General features: G+C 49.3%; 1 protein-coding gene across 4 annotated transcripts in view; it reads right to left on the minus strand.

Moving 5' to 3' along the window:
- Positions 1-13,673, minus strand: part of LOC142466888 (deoxynucleoside triphosphate triphosphohydrolase SAMHD1-like) — a 349,482-nt gene that overhangs the window by 42,535 nt on the left and 293,274 nt on the right. For 3 of the 4 annotated variants that reach the window (XM_075572471.1, XM_075572473.1, XM_075572474.1), the window contains 2 exons: positions 7,574-7,669; positions 6,658-6,756 (listed from right to left, as the gene is read on the minus strand). In XM_075572471.1, the coding sequence (XP_075428586.1) occupies positions 6,658-6,756; positions 7,574-7,669 (195 nt within the window). The remainder of the gene's footprint in view (positions 1-6,657; positions 6,757-7,573; positions 7,670-13,673) is intronic. The other variant, XM_075572472.1, reaches the window with a different exon arrangement.

Raw genomic sequence — 13,673 nt, forward strand, 5'->3', positions numbered from 1 at the left:
GTGCCCAATATACACTACTGTCATCACTTAGGCAGTGAGTCAACATCCATCTACTATATACCCAGTATCTTCAAGAGGTATATACATGTGTAAGATCAGTCCCATGTTACCTGTTTTATTTACACAGGCTTTTTAAGCTTTTTTATTGCTGCACTAGGAGGTTTACTCTCATATATGGGTTTCTTCTCTGCCATTAGTCAGTCTGGTTAGATTTTGATCAACCACCTAGTTTGCAGTTTAAGGACTAATTAATGTTGTCTGTTTTTTGTGTTTTGTCACCAATGTCAGTTGGATTTTTGGTTCTAATGTTTTGACAATTATTTTAACTAGTTGAATTAAAAGATTACATTTTAAATCATTCATCTTTACACTATCAAATACAACGAGTGCTGTCCAAAAGGGTGCTTTTGTTTTCAGGTTTCTTCGCTCCCCTGGTTCTTTTTTGTGCTTTCATTGTGGACCTTGAAACAGTCCTCCAAGGGTTTGAGTGTTTATATACTTTTATCACCTTATTGCACGGCACATTATTTTGATTATTTGTCACTATATTTATTCACTGCACCGTTTAAGGTTTGATAGAGTGTTTGAGTGTCATCTAGTATCTTTTTTGTATATTTTTTTGTAAAGGATATCATCCAAGTAGATAATTACAAAAGAATTCAAGAGATCACGAAAAACTTCGTTCATAAAGTCTTGGAAGACTGCAGGGGCATTGCACAACCCAAACGGCATCACCAGGTACTCATAGTGACCGCTGCACGTGTTAAACGCGGTCTTCCACTCGTCTCCACTGCGGATGCAAATCCGGTTATAAGCCCCCCGTAGATCGAGTTTGGAGAAAATCATCGCTCCTTGTAGCCTATCGACGAGCTCCGGGATAAGAGGCAAAGGGTAGCGATTTTTGATGGTGATCTTGTTTAGATCACGGAAATCGATGCACGGGCGAAGCATCCAATCTTTCTTTTTTACAAAGAAGAATCCTGCTCCGGCGGGAGAGGTGGACTTCCGGATGAAGCCTTTTTGAAGGTTTTCTGTGTTATACTCGTACATGGCCTCTGTTTCAGGCAGGGACAATGGATATGACCTGGCTTTAGGAAAAGTGGCACCTGGAATTAAGTCAATCGGGCAGTCGAAAGAGCGATGAGGGGGAAGCTCTTCGGATTTGGCCTTACTGAAGACATCCTGGGACTCCGAATAAACATCTGCTAAGGTGGCGCCCTGCGGGGAACGGGTCTCCAAAATGGCCAGTACCGCAGAGGGCGGAGAAGAGGATTCTGCCTGGGAGGATCTCCATTGTACGGGAAACTCAGCAGTCCAATCAATGATGGGATTGTGTAGTTGCAGCCATGGTAACCCCAGGATGATTTGAACCGAAGGGGAATGGATGACATCAAAAGAAATGAGCTCTAAATGTCCGTCCTTCATAGAAAGCTCAATAGGAAGTGTCTCCAAAGAAATAAAGGTTGGCTGCAGGGGTCGTCCATCGATAGCCTCCAATTCGACTGGAAAGGCCTTCTTCCAGAGTGGAATATTGGGCTGGACAGCAAAAGCCCGGTGAATGAAATTCCCTCCGGAACCAGAGTCGAGGAAGGACCGAGCGGGAGTTTGGGTGCTGGCATACTTGAGAAGAACTTGCAGTAGGAGGCGTTTGGGAAGGACCTGTGCGGGAGAGGGAAAAGAGGAGATGGTACCCAGAGAGATTCCCTCGTACCTCACTGGGCGTTGGCGTTTCCCGGCCTCAAGGGACAACGCAGCAGGATGTGCCCAGGAGATCCACAATAGAAGCACAGGCCTTCGTTTCCCCAACGTAACCTCTTCATGGAAGGAAGTAGATGACTGCCCAGTTGCATGGGTTCCGGAGCTTCTAATGCTGGTAGAACAGGAGCAGGAGATCTGGAATTAGATGATATAGAAACAGAAGGACGAAGACGTTGACGTTCAGCCCGCCTCTCCAGAAGTCTCTGATCCACTCTGATGCACAAAGCGATTAGGGCCTCCAGTGAGGATGGCCTTTCACGAGCCGCCAACTCGTCTTTTAAGGATTCCGAAAGTCCCTGCCAGAACGCCGCGGAGAGTGCCCCATCATTCCAATCAGTCTCAGCCGCGATAGTCCGGAACGTGCCACTGATCTCCGACCCTGAGTAATGTGGAACAAGGATGAAGCAGCCATATCACTACGTCCCGGGGTGTCAAAGACTAAACGGAATTCTCTTTTAAAGTTAGGGAAGTTGTAGGTGAGTTCAGGCTTCAGCTCCCAGATAGGTGAAGCCCAGGCCAGGGCATCCCCAGTAAGAAGGGAGAAAACATAGGCTACTTTGGTACGATCCGTGGGGAAGCGAGAGGATGGCAGTTCGAATTGTATCAAGCACTGATTTAAAAAACCACGGCATCCAAGTGGATCCCCCGCATATTTATGGGCGTAGGGATACGTAACTCCGAAGAGCCCGTTCCTTCACGGGAGACAGTGGGAGGGATAACGGAGCTGGAGACATTAAGCTGGGGAATCTGAGAGGTTAGGGTAGCAACCTGTTGGTTAAGTGCAGTAACCTGGTTGTCCAAAAAGGTAAAGTGTTTGGAGGTGGTGGTTAGGGTATCTTCCACCTCAGGGGGGGTCTGAGTCTGTTGGGCTCTGCATAATGTAACGCTCAGCCTGCCCACAAGCCAGACGAGACCCCGGGACTGAGGTGGAAAGGGATAATACCACACACTTAACAGTAAACGGGGGCACGGCCGGAGTGTGGAAGTAGCGTAGATGGTCCGGGTAACTACAATAGAAAGAGTACCGTACTTGCCAACTCCAGCAGTGGTAGGTATAGTCCATAAGCCAAAGGTCGTGGAATGGAGAGAGCAGCGCAGTAGAGTGTCCGTAAGCCTGGGTTGTGGAGTGGAGAGAGCAGCGAAGTAGATTGTCCGTAAGCCGTGTCCAAGGGATATAGAAGTCTGCAAGGTAAAGAGTCCAAAGCCAAATCCAAGGGTACCAGAGAGCAGCATAAACGAAGTTCAAAGCCAAAGGTCAATATCCAGGGAGGTCAGCAGAATATCCAGGGACAGGAACAGGGACTGAAAGACAAAAGGGGCCAAGCAACAGCAGACAGCACCAATGTACAGAAGCTATGCAGAGCAAGGAGGTAATGGTGAGGGGAGACTAAATAGGGGGTTGTGACCTGTCAGTGGAAGGGGAGAAACGGAGGAGTGGATAGAGGAAAGACCTGATAGGAGGGAAGTGTTTGGGAAGCTGGGGCCTATCGGAGCAAGAGGAGGAAGGGAGGAACGGCCCGAGGGAGGGCCTGACAGGGGAAAGGAGACTGGGAACCTGGGGCTTGTCATAGCAAGGGGAGGAGCGGAGGAGCGGCCTGGGGAAGAGGCTGATGGGAGAGATGGGCCAGGGGGCGGACCAGACAGGGAAGAGGCAGGGAAGCGCAATGGAGAGTGCGCCGCGTCATCGGGGGAGGAGTCAGGCGCCAGTAAATGGCAGCCTGGGTCCTCGCGCGCCCGTAGGGGTGACGCGCATGACCCGGAAGTGTGGGGGCAGCGGGAGAGGGAGCCGCAAGGAGCGAGGCACACCACCGGGGAGCCTGGGCGGCATGCAACAGAGGTAAGGAGGCGCTGGAAGCGGGTATACCCGCAGCGCGGATCCTTACACCACTGCATTATCCTTCAAATTTCTCTTTCCATTTGTTTGTTATTTTCACCTCCTCACCTTGTCTGTGTAATGACCATACCCACCCCCTCTCTCTTCCTTCCACCACCCTCCTTCAGGCTAAAGCCTGTGCTTTTATTTATCCTGTATTTCCCATTGCATTATGCTGTATTGTTTCTATCTAGTTCTGTCAATACACATTGGTCATTATGGAAAATATGGTAGTGCTGCCTGTTCCGCATACTTTCTACATTGGCAGTCAATGGGCAACCTAAAAAAAACAAGCATCAAAAAAACACAATTATAAAAAACAAGTATTAAAAAACAGAATTAGAAAAAAAGCATCAAAAAATGCAAAAAATACAATTAGAAAAACTAAACCGTAAAAAAAACAAGAATATAAAAAACACAGTTAAATAAAAACAAAAATAAAAAATATGCACTGAAAAAAAATGCAATCAATGTTTCTCTTACTTTTGACGTCTTCACCATCCGATTCCGAGTCCATCAGGTAAGCAGGAACCTCTTGACACTCGACACAATGACCCTCTTGACACTCGACACAATGACTAACAGCCGGTAAGTCCACCATCTTCTTTATTCTTTCTTCATCTGTATCTTCATCTGTCCATTGTAATCCATTTAAATCCATAGGGTGGATGTGGTCCCGTTTGCTTCTTAAATTCAAATGAGACGGGGCAGGCCTTATATAAAGCCTCTGATGTCACATTTGAGTGTCAGATGGTACAGATCTAATCTGATTGGATGCTTTACCATATGGCGTTACTTAATATTAGGCCTGTCCCGTCTCATCTGAGCTTAAGATGCCGACGGGACAACATCCGCCCTATGGATTTAAATACAGTGACATGCAATGCATTTTTTGGCAAAGGCTTGTTTTTAATTGTTATGTTTTGTATTTTTGTTTCTTGTTTCTAGTTCATTGTTATGTATTTATAGTGCTTGTTTTTATTTAATTTGTGTTGTTTAGGTGCTTGGTTTATTTAATTGTTGTTTTGTTTAGGTGCTTGGTTTATTTAATTGTTGTGTTGTTTAGGTGCTTGGTTTATTTAATTGTTGGGTTGTGTAGGTGCTTGTTTTTTTTATTGTTGTGTCTTTTTGGTGCTGTATTATTATTTTTTTAGGTTGCCCATTGACTGTCATAGTGGCTAATCATGATATACCACTATGCCAATCAATAGTGTGGGGGGGGGGGGGGTAGTTGCCCAGGGGTTAGGACTCCCGGGTGGATAGCAGTTGAGGGGAGTTAACCCCTTCATTTCTATAATGGTTACTAACCGCAAAGGTGATTAAGGGGTAAGTGGTCATTATTTTTTTTATTGTGCTGTTGCTGCCCACAAAGGACGTGGAGGACAGTGATGAGGACGCCCTTCATCCTGGCAGGAGTAAGAATAACTTTTATTTACTTTATGCTGGCTGGATAATGTTTTATTTTAAATGGGCAAATTATCTGGATAATAGTAATTTTGTCCATTACTATACTGTATGTGTTGGGGTAGAGGGGGTGCCCATTCATTCCCATTGGGGTTATCTTTGCTCCCATTGAGGGCATACAGTGGCGGCCGATCTGAGTCTTCAGCGGCCGCCACCGCAATGTGCGGGCAGACGCGGCTGGTTTGTGTTTTTGCCGACGCGTGCCACGCATCACTGATGCGCAGTCACGCGTGCCAGGGTGCGTGCGCACGTGGCACGCGTGCCAGGGTGCGTGTGCGCGTGGCGCGCGTGCCAGGGTTCCCCGAAGGTGGTGGCAGGGTAAGAGGGGATGTGGAGGACCCGGAGAAGCAGAGGGGGACCCGGAGAAGCAGAGGCGGAGGTTGCGAGGGGAGGGGAAGGATGCGGGGAAGATGCGGCTGGCACGTGGCCAAGTTTGGCATCAGCCCGAAAAAAGCCGCGGGACAAGACGGGTAAGTGTGAGACTGAAGCTGGCCGCAGAAGTACTGTAGGTAACCACACTGGCAGTGAATGGGTACATTGGCGCTACAGTAGTATTGTGTTTTAATGTTTAATGTTTAATGTTTATTGTGGGTAGCGGGGTGGGTGAAGGTGGTATTTGGCCCATGGTGGGTGTTTATGCCTACTGGGTGGGTAGTGGGTGGGGTTCACCCCTTCATTACCATAGCAGTAGTAACCGCTAAGGTAATGAAGGGATTTACTCCTCCTGCTACCCTCCCGCTACCAACAATAAACTGGGCACTATTATTTATCCCTTCATTAACTTAGCGGTTAGCCGCTAAGGTAATGAAGCTGCCTGTAAATGTATTTTTATTGCATAGGATTTAAGCCGGGGGTCTCCGGAGCTGGGCATTAGAGCTCCGGAGACTCACAGCTTCAATCTGATGTAGGAAAAATAAAATAAAAATTGAAAGTGTCACTCTCAAATCCCTTCTCTCCACCCTTGGGGTAGCGAGATGAGATCTGTAATAATCGGAGCTCTGAAATAGTGAGATTATCTCATCGGAGCTACTACAATAGCGTCATTTTTGAAAAACATCAGAGATGGAGATGTTTGTCAGCTCCCGCTCGGTGAGTTTGAGCAGGCGCGAGACCGCTCGGAGAAATGTACTTCCCGAACGAGTTTGGCAACTTATCAGAGCTTTCTGAATAGCAACCTTGCCAAATCGTTCGGGAAGTGCTCAAAATCCTCGATGAGTTAGTTATCGAAGTTAATAACATAGGCTCCTTAGTCTTTGTAGAAATGAAAAACACACTTAGCCTCTAGCCAGAAAAGAGGTATAAAGAATGTATTGCCGGAATCATTATCAGCCAAGCTGAAGGTTCTCCATTCACATGCCTGCTGTATATCAAGCTGTATACCCAGAAAAACTAAAAGTTTGGAACTGCAAAGAAATGAAATCTGACTCCAGGATACTTCATTTGGAACAGAAAGGATCTCATATTTGTAATCATATTTTCAAAATCTACCTGCCAATATTCGAGAGAGATTTTCTCCCCTAGTAATAGAAAGTGACGGCCATACGCATACTGAAAACATTTACCGGATATTGCCGGATATTTTTTGCCTTTGTCGGGTCGGCCTTGCTGTACAAGTACACTTCTTTGAATGGATCTTTCATTCCGTAATTAAAATGAATAACCTACAGTAATTAAAACAAAGACATTTCAGTTTTAGATTTGCAAGCAATTTAATTAAAAAATGCAACATTGCAAAAATACATTAAACGTAGACGAGCAACAGATTTAACCCTGTGAATGCCGCAAATTGTAGCGGCTATGGCATGGGTTCTAGCACCTCAGGGCCCACATGACGTAGTGACCACGTGATACCAAAGGCATGATCGTTTTCCAGAGTAGACCTCGTCCTGCAGACCTGTAGTGCAGGGAAACGGAAGATGTGGCCTCCTCTTTTATTTCCGGGTTAGGGGTCGTAGCGGTCACATGATGACTGTTTGCCAGAGAGTCAACGATTTCCAACTCTGGCCTCCCCCCCTCACCCCCGCGGATGGTAGCGCCGTTACAGTGTCATTGAGGGGAAACAACATGGAGGTAAAATCTCCTGCATCACCAGCGCCATGATGAAGCCAGGACCATCTCCTTGGACTTTTCTATTGGCCCGGGTGATAGCGGGATTAAATAACCGGGATGTGCCGGTGCTACGGTTGGCGGCCTGTACCTCGGGAAGCACAGGGGTCCTCGGAACTGAACCCCTTACATTTGCAGCTGCTTTAATTTGTTCAGAAAACGGCACCGTTTGAAATTCTGATGCTAGTATACCTTTCTGCCCGTCCCTTTCTTTAAGTACAAGACTAACTTCCACCTAGTTATCATAACCCTCTGACCTGGCTGAAACGGAAACGCTTAAAACTCCAGAATTTATTTAAAAAATGTTAAAAGTTGACCTCTTCTTTCTTTTTTTTTTTAACATCTTGTCATGAAAATAGATGACATACTTACATCCACTACAAAATCTTCGGCGTTAAGTTCAATATCAGAAGAGGACATCTGTGGAGTGGAATTTGCTACATCGGCCTTTAACGTATTATAGTCACCCTGCAAAAGGAAAGAAAGATAATATATATATATATATATATATAAAAAAATTTTAACATTGTATGTTGACTGTGCTTACAGTGGCGACACAGTTTATCGCACTGCGGCCAGATCCGCAAGCCGGGAGATTTCCCGGCTTGCTAGTGGCCGCCCCTCGGCGTGCCGCGCGTCATAGACGCGCGGTCACGCGTCATAGACGCGCGGTCACGCGTCTTCGGGAGCGTGCGCCCCCTGCACGCGCGTCCAGGGCTCCCCGAGGGAGCCCCTGGTGTCCCGCGATCGCGGGACGGCGGCAGGGGGTTCCGGGGGACCCGGCGGACCCGGCAGCGGTTGGGAGAGCGCCCCGATTGGAGGGCGCTCTTCCGCTGCTTCGGCTCGCGCCCGTCACTCTCGGGTGCACGCCAGGCTACTGCTGCGGCCAAGAACGGGCAAATGCTCGAATAAACTTGGCCGCAGCAGTATGGTCCGTTGGCCTGTCACTCAGCCTCTGGCCAATCAGATTGCTCCGTCAGCCCACCCGCCCCCCATGGCTCTCATTGGCCTGTGTGGTCTAACAGTATGACCCACTCTTACACACACACACCACCCTCATACCGCGTGCTCCTCTCCAAGACTGCCTACTACACGATGTGCACCAGCCGCCGCCACCTCCCGCCCAGGTAAGTCAGTAAAAAACACCGCCTCACACCCCTGCGCCTCCCGCCTCACACACCTGCCGCCAAACACCCCTGCCGCCAAACAACCCTGCCGCCAAACAACCCTGCCGCCTCACACCACTGCCGCCTCGCACCCCTGCCGCCTCACACCCTTGTCGCCAAACACCTGTGCCGCCGAACACCCCTGCCGCCGAACACCCCTGCGCCTCAAACCCCTGCGCCTGGTGCGTCCCGCCTCAACCACCTGGAAGAAAGCGGGGGAGCGGCCAGACAGGGGAGCAGCCCGAGCCATCGGGGACCAACCCTCCCACTTCACCTCCCCTCCCTCCCCCCTTCACCTCCCCTCCCTCCCCCCTTCACCTCTGCTCCCTCCCCCTCTTCACCTCCCCTCCCTCCCCCCTTCAGCCCCCCTCCCTCCCCCCCTTCACCTCCCCTCTCTCCCCCTCTTCACCTCCCCTCCCTCCTCCCCTTCACCTCCCCTCTTCACCTCCCCTCCCTCCCCCTCTTCAACTCCCCTCCCTCCAACTTCACTTCCCATCTCTCCCCCCCCTTTACCTCCCCTCCCTCCCCCCTCACCTCCCCTCCCTGCCCCACTTCACCTCCCCTCCCTGCCCCCCTTCACCTCCCCTCCCCCCCTTCACCTTCCCTCCCCCCCACTTCACCCCCTCCTCCCCCCTTCACCTCCCCTCCCTGCCCCCCTTCACCTCCCCTCCCTCTGCCCCATTCACCTCCCCTCCCACCCCCCATTCACCTCCCCTCCCTCCCCCCTTCACCTCCCCACCCTCCCCCCTTCACCTCCCCTCCCTCCCCCCCATTCACCTCCCCCCTTCACCTCTCCTCCCTCCCTCCCCCCCTTCACCTCCCCTCCCTCCCCCCCATTCACCTCCCCCCTTCACCTCTCCTCCCTCCCTCCCCCCCTTCACCTCCCCTCCCTCCCCCCCATTCACCTCCCCTCCCTCCCCCCATTCACCTCCCCTCCCTCCCCCCATTCACCTCCCCTCCCTCCCCCCCATTCACCTCCCCTCCCAACCTCCCTTCACATACCCTCCCTTCCTTCCCCCTTCACATACCCTCCCTCCCTCCCCCATTCACATACCCTCTCTCCCTTCCCCCCTTCACCTCCCCTCCCTCCCCCCTACACCTACCCTCCCTCCCCCATTCACATACCCTCCCTTCCCCCCTTCACCTCCCCTCCCTCCCCCCTACACCTACCCTCCCTCCCCCTTCACCTCCCCTCCCTCCCCTCCCTTCCCACTTCACCTCCCCTCCCTTAACCCCTTCACCTCCCCTCCCTCACCCGCCCCTTCACCTCATCTCCCTCCCGCCTTCACCTCCCCTCCCCCTTTCACCTCCCCTCCCCCAACTTCACCTCCCCTCCCCCAACTTCACCTCCCCTCCCTCCCCCTTCACCCCCCACACCACCAACCTGACCCACACTACACACTCCCACACCTCCCCCCCTCAACCGCACACCACACCACCCCACCCCCCACATGACCCCCCCCCACACCCCAAACCCTCCCGTATGCCGCAAACCCCCCCTCCGCTTGCCCCACACCTCCCCTTCACTGTCATGCCAGACACACAAACACACTCAACCACCTATGGAAAACCACCCACACTCACAACTATTTCATGTCTTCTTCATAATAAAAGGTCTGAGCAACACAATGCATATTGTCACGACTGCCATTTGTTATAGAAAATAAAAAAAACACACCCCCACACAACACTCACCCACACACAGACCCAACACTACATCACCCACACACACAAACAACACTCACACAAGCATCCAACAGTCCCACATCCACCCAACACTTACCCCTCACCCACCCAACACTCACCCACCCAACACTCGCTCACCCACCCAACACTCACACACGCACCCAACACTCACACACGCACCCAACACTCACACACCCACCCAACACTCACACACACAACACCCACACCAACCCACCCAACACTCAAACACCAACCCACCCAACACTCTGTCACCCAACCACCCAACACTCACTCCCACCACTCACACACACCACTCACACACCCCTCACACACACACACCCAACACTCACTCACACAAACAACATCCACACCCACACACATACACACACACACAACAATCACACAGCCACCCACACAACACTTGCATACCCCTCACACACCCACCCACCCACACAACACCCACACAACACCCACACACACACAGCCACCCAACACTCACACAGCCACCCAACAGTCACTCACACACCCACCAATCACACACACACACAACCACCAATCACACACCCACACCCACCAATCACACACGCACACACAGATACACACACACCAATCACCCACCAATCACACACACACCAATCACCTACCAATTACACACACACAAAACACACACCACATCCACACACTATTCACACCCCCACACACCGCCACCCACACAACATTCACAAATCCCCAACCCATCCACCCACCCACAACACACACCCACACCCACACACCCACTCACACCCACACAACATTCACACCCACACCCCGCAACAACCACAATAACACACCTGAAGACTCTAACACTTAACCCATTTCAAACACTTTCACAGATCACAGTTGACGCCTTTATCACCTCGACAGCTGAAGTCTACAAAACAACCACATAACAGACCACTTTGACACCATTAACCCTTCACACAACAAGATCAGGAAGTGTACTGAACACTCACACACATGCACTTAAACACTTACTATCACACACCACACACCTGACGCCTGAACCACCCCCAACGCCTAACGCAACACACAAACACCGCCTACTCTCTGGAATACAGCTCACAAGTTTCACACACAATGCCTCTACACCACATACAATACCGCACAGATATACCTCTTATCAACACAAAACATGCCTCCCGAAAAACACATTAAAAAACACAAACATACACACCCTGACACTACAGTTCACACACACACACACACACACACACACACACTGTCTACCTCCCCACACAATGCACAGAGCCATCTCGCACAATTTGACATGCACGACCAAACTGAAAAAATTAAACTCACAACACATACCACACTACAGCATGACACAATAGGTCATCACCAAATACTCACAACCACTACATCAACAACAACACACATTACACAACAACATCAGACACTACTTGAATATAATACACAGACAGGAAGTACATCAAAGGAACAAATAAACACACACCACCATAACACAACACTTGGTCAAGACACACACACCACATCACCTGCTAATGAAACACTACAGCGCCAAACACGCCTTGCACAACACAGAGACAGTGCCAGAGTCAGAAGAGCAACACAAACACCACTGCAGCAGCAAAAACACAGAGACAGAGACACTACATCAAGAGCCGCAGATTATGCATTACGATCCCGGGCAACGCCGGGTCTCTCAGCTAGTATATATATCTCAAATAAAAAGATAACTTCTGAGCACATTCACAACATGTCTTTGGCAAGTCTGCACCCCTGCCTTCCACCATTATCACCCAGCAAATAGTGCTTCCACTGCAGCAAGGGATTCTGGGAAATGACAGGCAAATGAGCACACTGTATCACTCTATATAAATATATATATAGAGTGATACAGTGTGCTCATTTGCCTGTTATAAATATATATATATATATATATATATATATATATATATATATATATATATATATATATATATATATATATATACAGTATATATATATGAACAAAAAGATAGAGAGCGCACGCCCCATAGTGCAACACTGTAACATTTAATATGGGGAAGGGAATGGTGGAGGGATTAAAAACATTCACAATGTACAAGTGTACATAAAGCAATTTGTGATAAAAATCACCACCGAGGCAGGCAACGTCTCGTGACAGGTTAGCAGTCCAACCAGTATCCCCCTGAGGAAGGTCCCATTCTGTAGGACCGAAACGTTGGGTTTCTGGATGTATTTTTGCTATCACTAATACACTTTGATTTTCAACATTGAATGCTGTCTCTTGTTTACCAATCCTTGGAACGCTAACGTATAACTACATTCTCTATATGGGGCGTGCACCTGTGGCTTACCAGCACCTATTGGAGTGTCAACTGCCTTATCTGACTATATATATGATCCCAATCACTTACAATATATATATATATATATATTGTAAGTGATTGGGATCATGTGAATAGGTTTTCATTTATTATGTCTTCTGTGATTGGACTTGGGTATTATAAAGCTCCAGAAGTCCAGTCAGCGGCTATCCCCAGATAAAATCAGCGCAGACTGATGAAACGCGTAGGGTTAAGTGTTGCAAGCAGTTGCTTGTGAGATCACAACGCCAGAGAGGAAAGCTGTGGTCCGCCTTAGGCACGTTCTATCGTGCCGGGCGCGTGCTACGCTGTGCGCACCCGCGGAATTTTAGTTTGCTGACATTAGTCAGCCTTTCTATACAATGGCCGCGCGTGCACACGGCAGGGAGAGGGGAGCCGACAGACAGCGGCGCAGATGAGGAAATTCATCTTTCGTGCCACTACCGGCGCTGAATGTATGTATATGTGTGTGTGTACATACATACATACACATAAACACACTCAACCCTGTATACCCTGTATACACAGTATACTTACGAAAAGCATGCAGCACGTGCACGTGCGTTGGCATAGGCATGCACGGCCGCATGCAATATATAACAGCCCTTACAGTACATGGGAACTTTTCCATACAGGAACTTTCTACCATTACTACATGTTGCCGGAGGACATCGTATAGGGCAACACCAGGAGAGAGGAATTGAAGGGAGGATATCCCACAGCAGATTGGGCGGAGCAGTGTTCTAAGTATAGCCTGGCCTTCGGCAGCTATTGCTTATTCTGGGCCTTTCCTCTGACAGTCCTGTTAGAACAGGCAGTGGAAAGGTTAATTCTTTCAGTTGGCCTGTTTGTGCATTTCAGCTCTGAGTAATGTAGCAATATTCAGGGGCGGGCCTAAGCAACCTTTGAGCATGTTAATCCAAAGGGTGGATATGGGTTGGAACACCCCCTGATGTGTGTGAGCCAATCGGTATCCAGCTTTGAGTTGTAATGATTCAAAGTTAGAGACACTCCCTGAGGATATTCAAATTAAGGCATGTTTCCTAAATTTAGTGTGACAGTTAGGAAGATCAGTAGTCGGTCTGAGAGAAGATCTTGTGCATAGCGAGAACTTAGGGCTGAGATGTAAGTAGGAGCAGAAGAGTGTAAAGCTTTAAAAGTGAGGAGGAGAATTGAGTGCGAGATGCGTGATTTGATTGGAAGCCAGGAGAGTGATTTCAGCAAGGGAGATGCTGAGACAGATGTTGGAAA

The sequence above is a fragment of the Ascaphus truei genome, chromosome 15, assembly GCF_040206685.1.
Source record: "Ascaphus truei isolate aAscTru1 chromosome 15, aAscTru1.hap1, whole genome shotgun sequence".
NCBI classification, from domain to species: Eukaryota; Metazoa; Chordata; class Amphibia; order Anura; family Ascaphidae; genus Ascaphus; species Ascaphus truei.